Source organism: Somniosus microcephalus, chromosome 14 (genome assembly GCF_052327205.1).
Source record: "Somniosus microcephalus isolate GS21.2 chromosome 14, FLI_Smic_1.0, whole genome shotgun sequence".
Classification (NCBI taxonomy): Eukaryota; Metazoa; Chordata; class Chondrichthyes; order Squaliformes; family Somniosidae; genus Somniosus; species Somniosus microcephalus.
In genome coordinates this window covers 108313305-108328680 of record NC_141000.1, presented here as the reverse complement: position 1 = coordinate 108328680, position 15376 = coordinate 108313305, and the positions used below count along the sequence as shown (strand labels likewise).

Here is a 15376-nt window from a genome sequence, read left to right as displayed (position 1 = left end):
ATACAGAACAGCTGCTCGGACAGGACTCACTTAATTCAAACAGCACAATTTACCTTCAAGTAATAGCAGAAAAAGAGCACAACGTGCTACCCCACATCAGTACGTCATTTAACTTGACTTAAACAAGTTCCTTTCTTAAAGGCACTGGTTCATGCTGGGAATCTGGTCACCCTCTGGTAAGACACCCCTGCGTAGTCTTCATGTATAAGCCTAGACAGTGCGTGTCAACCGGTTATTCAACCTGGGGAGGGGGGGGGTGCGGTTATTCTATCCACAACTGGTGCCCACGTACATGTATACACAGGCATACACTTTGCTATCTGTTGACTCCTGCAGGAATCAGCGGCAATAACCCTAGTTGATTTCATCCCTTTCCCCCCTTTAGCCCAATTGTCGGGGCCATAGTGTAGTGCCATCCTGACTAAGATCAGCTAACTCAACACAAACCAGGGTCCTGCCAGTTGTGTATATCTCAGGTGCACACTGAAAGTGAACTTATCAACTCAACCATCACTGTGAGCACTAATGGCCTACAACAGAATCATCAATATTTTTTTTGAAATAATGGGGCAGATTCTGTGGTGGGTATGATGGCGTACTTTGAGAGTTCGCCGTCATACCGCCTTTGAAATATAACGCAAGTTTGGGATTTCCGCATGCGCTAAATCCCAAACTTGCGATCTGTCAAGGTACGCCTTGACAGACGATCAGCACTGACGGGGAAATACTCATTGCTGGTGCAGAGTTGGGCTAATTGTCCACCAACTGCCCAGCAATTACGTCCGGAAATTTTGCAGTTAGTGAAAGCAGGCGCTGGAGTCTGTTTCACATCTTAAAAGAAGATCTCTGTATGTATATTGTGTACGTTTTGGTGGAGGAGACTTTTTTTGTCGGTCAAGTTTCATTTTAATTACCTGGGAATTTGAATAAGAAAGTTAAATAATGTGAACATCTGTCAGATTTCAGTGACCAATTCTGTCCTTTCAATTCAAAAATGAACATAGCAAACAATATAATGCAAGGAAAATAGATTTATCTATTACCAGTCTAAATGAGATCTGAATAATATATTTTAATCCTGAAAATTAACATTGAAGCTGGGAATCTCTTTCTGAAGTTCAACAACATTACTTGTAGGAGATATAAAACATTGTTCAGGGGAAAAATTCAGTTGCTTTGCGCCTCCCGTTAGCACCCTAAGAGATGACATCATTGCCGTGCGCAGCGCCCCGTTCGCGCCCCGGCTGCGATCTTTAGTAGTGCCCCCTGACTTACCACCGGGCACTATGTCCAACGGGGTCAGGGGGGCCTACCTGCGGCCAGGGCGGCGCTATTTAAAGGCGTGGTGCCAGGCGGCCATTTTTGTTGCTGGCCGCCTGCCAGCACCTGCCTCCGCTGCCGTCCCCACCTCCTTGCCCGCTCCCCCCCGCAGAGTGCCAGCTGCGCTCCATGAGCCTGGCACTTCTCTTGAGTGCCGGGCTCTTTTGCCAGCACTCCCGATCCCCGGGGACCCATCTGGACCCCAGGTCATGCTGCGCAAGGCCCCTCCCCTTTAAGAAGGGGAGGAAGGTCTGCAATACTGTGGCGCTGCGACACGTAGCGCCGCGATATTCCCTCGCAGCGCCCCAAGAGGGAGGCGGGGCCCTTCCAGTAGCGCCTCGCTTCCCTCTTGGGGTGCTACCACTCAATTTCGGTCACGGGGGCTCTATTTGTTCCGGGGTGCTAAAAGTAGTGCCCCGGCAAAGTTAGCAGCCCCTTGGGGCGCGACTCTATTATTCGCCCTTAGACCTTTAATGAGTGTCAAAACAGGAAGTTGTATACATAGGGACTAATAAATTGTGAGTTTGGATGAAAAAAATAAAGCAAAATTATGTATGTGGGTTATTTCCAAAATCTAATAGAAGTTGTACAGTGAGGATGATTTGTGAAAATGACCTGCTGACAAATCACTGCACTTTTGATGTAACCACCAACTTTAATTCACATTTAGCTTTGATGTGACATGTAAACCTCATTAAGATCATTCAGTGTCCTCTTAAAACCTACTTATTAAATGGTCGAATGTGTTAGTCGCCCTTGCAGGAAAACATTGGAACCCATTTGAGTGTGTCTGAAAGGGTCGTTCTGGTATCACTTCACAATAAAATACATGTTTTTAAAAGTTCTTAGAAGTTTTTTAAAAGTTTCTAAAATTGAATTTCAATGGAAGAGACTTAAAGAAGTTTCTGTGGGCGTGGCTTAGTTTTGACAGTTTTTGTGGGCATGTCTTCCCTTATGCACAGGCTGTATGCTGCACTCCCGGTCTACGCTGCACACAACTCTGCAGCGCTGAAGAGCAAGTCTCTGTTCTGGGCCTCGCGCAAGGTACGTTCGTATTTGTTTCTGTAGCTACGCTGCCAACCGTAATTTTTGGGGCCATTAAGTGATTCTGTAGATTTACAGGGCTGGATTTTCATTCAGAAGTCGGGTTGGAGGTGGGACTACAACTTTCAGGGTTGTAGTCCCGCCTCCATCGAGATGCGGCCAATCCATGCAATTTTAACTTGATTGACCTTGTTGAGTCCGCCCGGCGGGCTCAGCGGGCCAATTAAGGGCCACCCGGCAACAGGTGACGTCACAGACTGAAATTTAATCTGTCAAGAGGTTTTGACAGATGAAATATCAACGTTTCACAGCTGTTTGAAGCTGTCAAACACTGACAGTCTTACTTCTAACATGAGTCCTTCTCCACAGACTCAGTTAGAAATCTCTCCTGCACAGAAAGCTGCAGGCTGTCACTTTTGATAGATCGCAGCCATTCTGCTTTCTGTGCCGGTGTGATGAGGGACTCCCCGAACCTAAAGGAAGAAAGGATGAAAAGGTATGTAAAACTTATTTAATCACTTTAGACACACCAAACACACTTACCTTTGCACTCATGCACACATCACTCACCTGAACACTGACATCTCGACCCCTCCAAGCCCTTCAACCCGACGGCCCGACTCCTCCAACTTGGCGTGGTTTGGAGCCATCGGGAATCCCACAGTTCAAGCTTCAAAATAGGGATTAGGCTAAAAACTGCCTGTTAACTACCGTTAACAGGCAGTTAATTGACACTAATCCCCTTCCCGCCTCGGGGAGACGGGTCCCAGTGCGGGGCGGGTACCTGCCTCCTTTGAAACTGGCATGGAGGCAGGTTGGGGGTGGGATGGGGTCAGGACCCCCGATTTCGGGAATTTAACCCCCCGCACACCTCCAATCCCGACTCCATGGCACACTGAAAATCAAGCCCATAGTATTTAGTGTAACAATTATGAAAATACATTTTGTACCAGTCAATAGACAAGCCACAGGCCATATTATATCTGAAGTGTGGGTGAAACTGCAAATCAATGGAAAGGTTACCTCACTATGGCCAGTCTTCTCTAAATTTGGAAGGATATCATGAGGAGAAAAGGAGCTGATAGGAGAAACACATTCTTCTGTCTGTATTGCTTTGGCCACGTTTTCTGCTGTGTGACAAAAGGAAACAGTAAATACAACTGCAGAAATTCTGCAGAGCCTGTCAAAGACCTGATGAAAGTGAAATTTGTATGCGTTAGCTTTTATTCCATCACATTGCATTCAAATAGTGCTGCTAACTGTCTCAATTTTGCCTGAAATGCAGCTTGAGCTCGATGGAAGACACGCAATGCTATATATACTTATGTCACTTTATTGAACACAACTGTGGGTTGGGGAAGGCTGAATATCACAGTAATTGCTAAAATCAGTCTCAAAATTAAAAAAAATATGGAATACAAATAAAGGCCAATTAAATGGCAATAATAGACATATATTCATACAGAGAACTGCAACTGGAGATATTTGGAACAATATACAGTAATTTGATCTTGGACTCTGTTGGCATACCCTTGATAACCCAGGGACACAAGTTAAAAAATTATGAATTTAGAACTGAGGAGGGGTATATTATTACTAATAAGTCAGGCAGAACTTTTCCAGCCAAACGGTAAAAGAGTTGTGGGATAATTACAAGGGCAGGCATAAAGTGGACAGCATAAATGGGTTCAGGAAACAATTAGATGTGATCCTGAATAGAGAAGGCAATTGAGGGATATGGCGGACAGGTGAAGTTTACCTATTGAAAAAGGACAGGCTTGCTTTATCAAAGGTGTTTTCCTGATTCTAAAATTTCCTATGGATACAGTGCATGAATTCCAAGTTTTTTGGCGCGATCAAACATCTAGGTCCTGATGTAGAAAATGTTTATACTGATGCAATAAGTGATGTTTTTCTGAGGATGAGGGTTAAGCCACAATGGTAGAGTAGAGGGACCTTTAGAAAAGTGTTGCAGTGGAGGTTTATTGACTTGAAGCTGAATCCCCTATACAGTTGTATACTACTTCACAAGATCAAAGATAATTACAAATAGGGAAGCCCATTTGGCCCATATTAGTTCATCCATACAGAAACACTCTACAGTCTGCCCCATTGCAGCATCCAATTGTTTTTTTTAAATGGATCAAGGGAGTTTGTCTCTACTACTCTACTTGAAAGTTCATTCCAAGTGTTGATGTCTCTCTGCGTGAAGAAGAATTTCTTGATATCATTCCTAAAATTTTACTAGTTTGAATTCCATTATTCACAATTTAATTTAAAACAATCTTCCAGATTTACCTTTCTCATACCATTTACTATCTTAGCCAAGGTGTCAGCAGATCATGGGTACACATCCCATTCCAGAGACGGAAGCACATAATCTAGGCTGGCATTTGAGGGCATTATTGAGTGAATGCTGCGTTCTTGGCGGTGCCGTCTTTTGGATGAGATGTTAAACTGAGGCCCTGTCTGCCCGCTCAGGTGGATGCAAAAGATCCTGTGGCACTATAGAAAGAAGAGCAGGGGAGGTGTCCTGGCCAACATCTATCCCTCAACGAACAGCATTAAAACAGATTACTGGTTATTTATCTCATTGTTTTTTGTGGGACCTTACTATGTGCAAATTGGCTGCTGCGTTTCCCTACATTACAGCAGTGACTACACTTCAAAAATACTTCATTGGCTGTGAAAGGTGCTACATAATTGTTAGTTTTTTTCTTTCATACCTCTTTTAAGATCACCTTTCAGATGCCTCCTTTCCAAGAAGAAATGGAAGTAATTATTTCCCATTATGTTGTATATATTTTTAATGGAAGTTTGGAATTAAAACAAATCCAGAGTCTTTCCGCATAACTCAGAACCCTGACACCAGGGATCAGCCTCATGGCTCTTCTCTGCACTACCTCCCTTGCTGGACTATGTCCTTGTGTCATGGCAACCAGAACTGGATGCAATATGCAAGGTGTAGTCTGATCAGATCACCATACAGTTGGATCACATAGAAACATAGAAAAATAAGAGCAGGAGTAGGCCATTCGGCCCTTCGAGCCTGCTCCGCCATTCAATATGATCATGGCTGATCCTCTATCTCAATACCATATTCCCGCTCTCTCCCCATACCCCTTGATGCCTTTTGCGTCTAGAAATCTATCTCCTTCTTAAATATATTCAGTGACTTGGCCGCCACAGCCTTCTGTGGTAGAGAATTCCACAGGTTCACCACCCTCTGAGTGAAGAAATTTCTCCTCATCTCAGTCCTAAATGTCCTACCCCGTATCCTGAGACAATGACCCCTCGTTCTAGACCACCAAGCCAGGGGAAACATCCTCCCTGCATCCAGTCTGTCTAGCCCTGTCAGAATTTTATACGTTTCAATGAGATCCCTCTAATTCTTCTAAACTCTAGTGAATACAGGCCTAGTCGACCCAATCTCTCCTCATACGACAGTCCTGCCATCCCAGGAATCCGTCTGATGAACCTTCGCTGCACTCCCTCTATGGCATGTATATCCTTTCTTAGGTAAGGAGATCAAAAACTGTACACAGTACTCCAGGCCTGTACTCAAATCCTCTTGCAATGAAGGCCAACATACCATTTGCCTTCACAACTTCATGTGACTTATATTTAACTGTTTTGGTTTTGTTGGTTGCTGCTTTGCATGGGTTAGACATGTTTAGCATTGAGTCTATTCAGACTTGTAGGTCTCTTTCTACTTCATCCTTAGCTATTCCATCACCACTCATGTTGCTTAATTTTCTCATCCTAAGTGCAGTACTTTGTATTTGTCTGCTATAGATTTCATGTGCTATTGATAGGCCCACGTACCTATTTTTTTCCAACTTACTGTAATTTTAGCGTTGCTTCCTCTCATTCCACTGCCCCTCCAAGTTTGGTATCACCAGCATATTTGACCACTTTGCATTGAATTTCTGAGTCCTTGTGAACTGCCAGTCAATAATGGCTGCTTTAGCAGTATGTATTTTTGGAATCAGTAAATGATTCACTGATGATATCCAGGTGATGGTTTGTGTGTTACAGAATGGAAGGAATCATTACATATTGTGTTTTTTATCTACTTTAATGGAAGTTCAGATTAAACAAAGCTGAATATGTATATCATAATAATAACATAATACACATATTCATCAGATTGTGTACATCACAAAAAATTACATGTTTTACTGTTGCAAAAAGCCTGTGCAATAGATTGGATTTGGGCTGATATGTGTTCCACTATCCTTTAACTGGGACACATCATTCCACAGTCTCATAACAGTTATCATTTCTTGGCTCTTCCAAGGTTGTGAATCATTCTTTTAGCTGAAAGAGTTCCAAGTCTAATTAGCTCGGTAGTGGTCTACATATGAAACTGTGAAACTTCCAGTGACAATATGGTGGATTTTGCATTGGCGTTTCAGTATACCTGACAGTGATAGGGCATGAGTTTGCCCCTGTAATCCTCCAGAGGCTGACCTCAGCAATGGCACTCTTGGAAGATGCCAAATGGATGCTAGGGCCTAGCTATTGGGCTGCTTAACGCCCATTTTTTCAGGCACTACGTGGCTCACTAAGGCCCCAAAATGGCCCTGTTAATGACATGATTTATGGTCCTGACATACCATTCAACCTTGGAGGCCCAGACAGGAACAATGAAACTGTGGAGTATCACTTCCGCAGGTAGTTAATTGTTCCTAGAGGTTTTTAAAACATTTTAAATGTTAAGTATTTAAAAAATGTTCTTACTTTTCCTTTCTGTCTCTTTATTCTCTCTCTCTTAATCCACTCTCTTTCAGTATCTAATTTGACTCTAATTCACCCGATTTCCATCTCTGTTATTCGCTTTGTTTCTTTCTCTATCCTTAAATCTCATTGGTTAAGGAGACAGACCCGACGTTCAGGAGGCCCCAGATGCCTCGTTGACCTCGCCACGACGTTATCAATTTGCATTTCCAGCAATTTGTGGTGCAAAAATAACGTGACTTTTTAAATAAAAAATCCAATTCACTGCATTCGCCATGAGATGCGCCGCTCCCGCAATTTCTGGGTCATTATCTGTAAGCGTGGGGTCAACTTCCATGTGTGCACCAAAGTCACAGCAGCTTTACCTCTCAGCTACCACCCTAAAATCCAGTGTCCTACTGTGCTGTTTGTCTGACCTCCAGTTATGCAGGAACCAGAGCTTCCTCCAGCCAAATATTGACAAGCCTGGAGCCATGCTGTTCAGTTCTTGCCAGAAACTCTGCACCGTTGCACTCAATTCCATCCCTTTTCCCAGCTGCTTACTCTGGCTGGATTTGACAGTGTGCAATCTCTGTGTCCCACTTGACCATCAGCTGAGCTTCCAACCCCAAATCCAATGCATCACAAGACCATCTGTTTCCACCTATAAAACACTACGCACCTCCATCCCTATCACCGCTATTACCACTGAAACACGCATCCACATTCATTACCTCCAGGCTCAATTTTCAAAGGCCCATTTAGTCATCTAACCAACTCACAAATGCCAACTCATCCAGAACTTCAGTGCTTGCACCCTACCCATACTAAATCCTGCTGACACACCACCCCAGTCCTCTAAACTCTGCTGGCACCCTATCCCTCAGTATTTTGCTTTCAAAATCCTCATCCATGTTTACAAATCCCTCCATAACCTCATCCAATCTCCTCCACTTCTGTGCTGTAGCTCACAGCAGCCACCCTTCTGAGTGTGAACTTCTGTGCATCCCTTGCCCTTCACTCCACCATCAATGACAAAGCCTCGAGCAAACACAGCGCTACATTCTGGAATTCTCCAACTCTCTCTCCCTTGCCGCTTCTCTCCTTACCTTTAAAACGCTTCCAAAGGCCTTCCTCTTCAATCGTAGCTTCAGTCACCTCCCTTAACCTCTCAATTCCTGCTCAGAGTCCATTTTTACATTCCTTTGAATGCTTCTTTCTAGTTTGTGTGCTTTCCTTGAGTACTTGCAAATAATTCCAATACCAAGCAGAGAGAGGCTGTAAGTAATACATGCTTGGCTTTCCTGCAGGTGGCTGCATATTTGAGTGATACCAGTTATAGTAATCTGCCTGTTGCAATCAGTTTAGGTTCTTAGCTGGGCCACTGGAGCAGAGCATCTTGCAGAGGGACAGGGTTTCCAGAGGAAGAATACTGATTCTGCATTATTTTGATCAGGAGAAAAAAATAGTCATTTATTTAGGTGGAACAGCTTGACTTGATGATCTCAGGAGAATGGTGTCAGGTGAGCATTTTTTACAGATTTACAGATACGGTCTTGTGATACTCTGTGCACTTGTAAATATGTATAGTGTTAAGATATTAAAAGCAGAATATTTAATAATCGACCACACTGCCAAATGTTCCTGGACACCTAAGATGGGGGAATGGGTGGGACTGGAACCATTAGCATTCACAGAATTAAATTGAAACTTATTTTTTTCCCTGTCTCTCTGCCTTTGCTTTGTGGTGGCACAAAGGCACCCCCTCCTGCACAGGTTGTAGCATCACAGTGAAATGATGCAGCAGCTCTCAGTGATTCTTCATCACTTTGTATATAACTCGCTTATGAGCCTGGCATGACTGCAAAAAATAAACTTGTTCAATTGGGTTGGTTGCCTTTTCTGCCCATTCCTGTTTCATGGTCATCTCACTTCCTCCTGTTAACATCTCCATCAGTTAACTCAGTGAGTGGACTATTATCTTTCCTATATATTTTTTATTACATTTATTCATAGAAAGGGTACTACACATAACTTATTGCATATGTAGCACAGGAGCTTGGGTAGTGCAGCGGCTTAGACAATAACCTCACCTCTGCATTCAAATACAGCGCAGTGCTCTCTGAAACATCCCAAAGCACTTCACATCCAATTAATTCATTTGAAGTGCAGTGATATGCAAAGGTGGCAGCCATTTTGAACACAGCAAAAAGGACACCAGAAGAACTCCCTACTCTTCATATACTAGTCGATCTCCTTTGGCATTGCTCATTGTGTCAGAGGATTATCGTGATCAGACTACCTAGTAACTGCAGCCTGAAAGTACAGTGTCACTAGAGCCTGAAAGTACAGTGTCACGAGAGCCTGTTTAAATAGGGAATTCTTATTAGAACTGTTTACATAGATATTTTCAATGTTAAATGTTGACATAAAGAACTGGACCAAAAAATCTTGACAAGACAATCTATGTTATACTTGGCTTGTTATGGGATCTCTAACATCCACCTGAACCACAAGAACAGGCAGACAGAACCTTGATTTAATGTCTCATTCAGAGGATGATACCTCAAACAATCTGGCATTCCTTCACTGAAATGTTTGCCTAGACTATGTGGTCAAGTCATAGGCCCCGATATTTATGGGGAGGTGGGAGGGTATGGGGGAGCGTGGTAGCGCGTCTAAAACCTGGAAAGCCCAGGGACATGGAGATCCTGCCGATAATAATAGCAGGACCTCAATTAACAACTTCGTTTCCTGCCCGGCAGTCAGCCAGATTGACAGGGACAGTCCCCGGCAATCGGGAGAGATCAGGGCTAGTGATTGGAGCTTGGTGGTGGGGGGTGGGGGTGCAGTCAGCTCGGCAGGAGGCTCAAGATCGGAGCTCAAGAGATTGGTGGGAGGAGGGTCGACGATAGTGGCAGCAAGGAGAGGCCGTGATCGTCAGAAGGGAGGTCGAAGCTTTCCTTGAGGGGCCGTGGGGAGCACTCCTGCGCCTCCTGGCCCACGAGGACTGCTCCAAGAAGCATTAACCTGCTGGAACCAGCAGCTCTCGCCTCCGTTTCGTTGCAGGGTTTCCCAAGCCCTGGGAAACACAGCTGGCATCTGTTAAATTTAAATCAGGCTCCCAATTGCACTGTGGGAGCCTGATTTAAATATAATAACAGGACACACGCACACCTTGCAACCCACCGCCATAAAATTGGCGGCAGGTGCATACGCAGCGGGTTGGGGTCGCATTCCCCGATTTTTAATTTTTAACCCCTACCCCCCCTCTCCCTCCCATCGAGGAGGATTAATATCGAGGCCCTAGAGTGGAATTTGAACTCACAGACTTCTGACATAGAGGTATGAGTGCCATCCACCAACAGAGCCACACCAACTCTGCTGCCAGAATATGGTTAACAGTGGCTCTGAAGCACAACCGAGTTTGGCCATTGACAGAATGTTATTGAGTAACGTTGTTCCAAAGAGCGTGAATACACCCAGACTAATCTACCTTTATTTCTTAGTGATGACACGCCATTCTTTGAAATACCCAGCAGCATCCGACTAGCGTAGATATTTTTAGCTTCTAGCCGCCTTTCTTTTTCCTAAGAAAAATTAAGAAATCAATATCAGAAATATGCCCAGTACAATCACCCATAGGAAGTGTCATCTAGACAGAAGCTCCATATACTGCATTGTAGAGAATGAGTTTGGAAAAAAAAAAGCATAAGGAGCCGAAGCCTCTGAATAGCAGGACGACCGTGTCACTGATATTCGGCAGAGAGTTCCTGAGTTTAACTGGGCTATCATGGGAGGCAGTAAGTTCAGGTGATGCAGGGTTAGTTTACTCTCAAGGGAGATGGGGATTTTGAGAGCAAACCAATCTATCCCGTTCTGGTTTACCTTAACGGATGGCTGCAACTCAACACAAGACATAAGAGCAGGCTGTCAACTTGCCCTCCAGGTCAAAAGATAAGGTTTGGGGAGAACCTAGAGACTGCGGGACGGGGGTGGGGGGGATTATAAGAGTATTATAAGAAACAAACTTTATCGTTTAAGTGACGAGTGTGGTAGAAACATGTGAGCATTTACTATTACAGGTTGGCTCAGAAACCAAAAAAAAAATTCATCTTAATTGACTTTTGCACTTAGACTTTCCCCAGATGCTAAGTTTCACCAGTCTCAATGCTCAAGAGTGCTTTCTATTGGGCCAACCAAAGAATGGCATTGGCACGCATATGAAAAGTATCTCTATAATTTCTGAAACACATGCAATATCAGGAACTAGTTACCCCATTCGCAGGTTTACTAGTCAGGACAGCCTCTGAGAAGTGGTGTGTTGCGGTGGCATGCTGGAGCTTCAGTTTGCCGTGCCTGAGACTCTGTGGCTTCAAGCCAGAATATAGAGTTTTTAGTCAGTTGACTCCCTCACTTGCTGCAGCAGTCCAAAGCCTGAGGGAACACACTCATATGGTTGGTATAAACAGTGTTTATTGGACTTGCTGATGTTGCAAAGCTGTCAAAAACTATTAGCTTCTATACTGATTGGTTGGGTTCTGTTTGCGAGGTGTGTGAGGTTGGCAGCAAGTTTTACATGATAGTCTCTAGTACCAATGAAACTAATGACGTTCAGTCCAGAGCAAAGTCCTTGTACTAGAGTTAATCTGGAGCAAAACCCATCATATGAACTTGTCTGCTGTGGATTTATTTTTCCCCTGACAATTTATAATAGCATGAAGAAAACAAAAGGAATTTAATTTTTTTCTTCGCTAAAAAGAGGGCACAGATGAAAAGATGGTGATGAGAATTGAGGACGTTCTCTGTATGGAAATGGTCACCCCAATTACTCAGTGTGTGAATGCACAACATGCTACAGTTCAGCCCCTGGTCTGTCCCGAGTTACCTGATCTTAGTCAGAGCTACATTGGGAATGCGATATTGGTATTAGTATCCCACGTCATAAAGGGGAAAAATTGGCCAGGGTTTTTGCTCCTGATTACGATACAGCATCTCTTGCTGCATTGTGCATGCACGTGGACACTGAGTGAGGACAGTATCACAGTCCTGTGTCCTGACAGAGGCTCACACATGAAGTATAACCGTGTGGGCGAGATGCCAGTGATCTGTTGATCCCCATGGGACTCTACCTCAGCTTGAAGGGAGAAAACTGGGCGGGAAATTATTTTTGAAAACGTGTGGTCGCACAACACATGCATCTAGATGAGAAAGTAGAATTACCTGTTTTACTTAATAGGGCTGAGTTTATGAAACCACACTCCTCCACGGTGCCTTGCCTGCTGCAAATAGTGTACACATTAAGAGCTCCGCAGGCATTCTCACCATGATTTTCCACTTAGTAATTTCAATGGATGGAAAATTGTGTGGCGCATAGCTGCAGCTTCCTGCTCCCTCAGCCCTATTCCCACCAAACTGCTGACCACCCAACTCCCTTTTCTGGCTCCCATGTTAGTTGACATTGTTAACGGTTCTCTCTCCTCAGGTACTGTCCCCCTCTCCCTCAAATCTGCCGTCATCGCCCCTCTCCTCAAAAAATCAACCCTTGACCCCCTCCATCCTTGCAAACTACCGCCCCATCTCCAACCTCCCTTTCCTCCCCAAAGTCCTTGAACGTGTTGTCACCTCCCAAATCCGTGACCATCTTTCCTGCAATTCCATGTTTGAATCCCTCCGATCAGGTTTCCGCCCTTGTCACAGTACCGAAATGGCTCTCATCAAAGTCACAAATGACATCCTTTGTGACTGTGACAAAGGTAAAGTATCCCTCCTCGTCCTTCTTGACTTGTCTGCGGCCTTTGACACGGTTGACCACTCCATCCTCCTCCAACGCCTCTCCACCGTCGTCCAGCTGGGCGGGACTGCACTCAACTGGTTCCATTCTTATCCATCTAATCGTAGCCAGAGAATCACCTGCAATGGCTTCTTTTTCCAATCCCGCATTGTTACCTCTGGTGTCCCCCCAGGATCTATCCTTGGCCCCTTCTTATTTCTCAACTACATGTTGCCCCTTGGCGACATCATCCAAAAACACAGCGTCAGTTTCCACATGTACGCTGACGACACCCAGCTCTACCTCACTACCACTTCTCTCGACCCCTCCACAGTCTCTGAATTGGCAGACTGCTTGACCAACATCCAGTTCTGGATGAGCAGAAATGTTCTCCAATTAAATATTGGGAAGACCGAAGCCATTGTTTTCGGTCCCCGCTATAAACTCCGTTCCCTAGCCACTGACTCCATCCCTCTCCCTAACATCTGTCTGAGGCTGAACCACACTGTTCACAACCTTGGTGTCATATTTGACCCTGAAATGAACTTACGACCACATATCCGCAGCATAACAAAGACCGCCTATTTCCACCTCCGTAACATCGCCCATCTCCGCCCTTGCCTCAGCTCATCCGCTGCTGAAACTCTCATACATGCCTTTGTTACCTCTAGACATGACTATTCCAATGCACTCCTGGCTGGCCTCCCACATTCTACCTTACGTAAACTTGAGGTCATCCAAAACTCGGCTGCCCGTGTCCTAACTCGCACCAAGTCCCGTTCGCCCATCACCCTTGTGCTCGCTGATGTACATTTGTTCCCAGTTAAGCAACGCCTCGATTTCAAAATTCTCATCCTTGTTTTCAAATCCCTCCATGGCCTCGCCCCTCCATATCTCTGTAATCTCCTCCAGCCCCACAACCCCCCGAGATATCTGCGCTCCTCTAATTCTGCCCTCTTCAGCATCCCTGATTGTAATCGCTTGACCATTGGTGGCCGTGCCTTCTGTTCCCTGCCTAAACCTCGCCACCTCGCCACCTCTCTTTCCTCCTTTAAGACGCTCCTTAAAACCTACCTCTTTGACCAAGCTTTTGGTCACCTGCCCTAATTTCTCCTTATGTGGCTCGATGTCAAATTTTTTGTTTTAAAATACTCCTGTGCAGCGCCTTGGGACGTTTTATTATGTTAAAGGCGCTATATAAATACAAGTTGTTGTTGTTGTTGATATGTGCTCTGGTAGGCGAGGCTCGTTGTCATGAGCATACATTCTTAAAATAGGCCCTTCATGTGCACTTAAGGCCAATTTACAATTGTTGTCCAAGATTTACTGCCTGTGTAAAGTGAGATAAGGTGATTGGAGGCAAGCCAGCACATATCCCTTGCATCTCTCTCCACTGCCAACTTGACATCTTGAGAGACTCTCATTCCTTGTCTAACAACTTTACTGAACATAATTGACTGAGACCTGGGAGCAAGTTGCTCAGAAGGGGAATGGTGCACAGTGTGGGGAGTCCTAAACAGCAGAAAGGTTATGTCACGTCTTTACTGACTGGCAGTTTAGTCTGAGAATCCTAGTTAATTATTATACAGAACACATCATTGGCCGGAAATTCCTCAGAGTTGCTCTCACTCTGCCGCCGTAACTGTGCCGGGAGTGTGGCGGAAACCCCGTTTAAGCGCACAAACGGGGATTTGTCGCACTTCCGGTAAAGTTACAGCGGCGGAGCGGAAATAGCTCTGAGGAAATTCTGGGCCATGGTTTTTCCATTCTGGAACAGTCACTGTGGCAGCATGCAAATCTGTGCCATTGGCCCCGATTTTCGGCTTGTGTGGGGAATGGTCGGATTTCCCCGAATGTGGGGTTTCTGACACACATAAAAAAGTGTCAGCCAGCTCCACGCAATTTTCCCTCAAGTGGCCAATTAATTCCCAGCATGTGGGAAGCCTATCTAATTGTCCAATTCGATTCAGAAATCCCCACACTATGATGTCATCATTCGTGGTGCTTTCAAAGTGTCCAGCAAGCTTCTCCACCTCTGCAGGCTTCTCAACCACTCTTGCACAATGGCAGAGGAGCCTGCACCAGCTGCTGCCAGCGGCAGAGGCTGAGCTTCCTTCAAATTCGACGAGGCTTCACTGCAGGCATTATTGGATGGGGTTAGGGCCCACAGGGAGGTCCTCTTCCCTAGGTCAGGGAGGAAGAGGCCTCCCACTGAGACCAATGCTGCATGGATGCAGGTGTCAGCAGATGCCAACTCGCTGGGAGTCACCAGAAGAACCTTGGCATTACATCTCTAACTCCTTCCTTTACTCCCCCACAGTACCATCCAGAGCCCCCATCCTCACTGTGGAGGAGGAAGAGGCTGTGCAGCCAGACTCCTCAGAGGAAGGTCCAACCTCTGAAGGCACAGCGTCAGCAGAAGTAAGCGCACCCAGCAGCAGCGCAGACACTCACACCTCGGGGGGACCTTCGGGACATAGAGTAGTGTTGTCACCTGGAGTTTCACAGCTCACAAGTGAG

At 45.2% G+C, this 15376-nt stretch overlaps 1 protein-coding gene across 3 annotated transcripts in view; it reads right to left on the bottom strand.

Moving 5' to 3' along the window:
- The window catches only part of LOC147107822 (lebercilin-like protein), a 140989-nt gene that overhangs the window by 51359 nt on the left and 74254 nt on the right, over positions 1 to 15376 (bottom strand). For 2 of the 3 annotated variants that reach the window (XM_086007148.1, XM_086007150.1), the window contains 2 exons: positions 10580 to 10673; positions 3388 to 3494 (listed from right to left, as the gene is read on the bottom strand). In XM_086007148.1, coding sequence (XP_085863274.1) covers positions 3388 to 3494; positions 10580 to 10673 — 201 coding nt within the window. The remainder of the gene's footprint in view (positions 1 to 3387; positions 3495 to 10579; positions 10674 to 15376) is intronic. The other variant, XM_086007149.1, reaches the window with a different exon arrangement.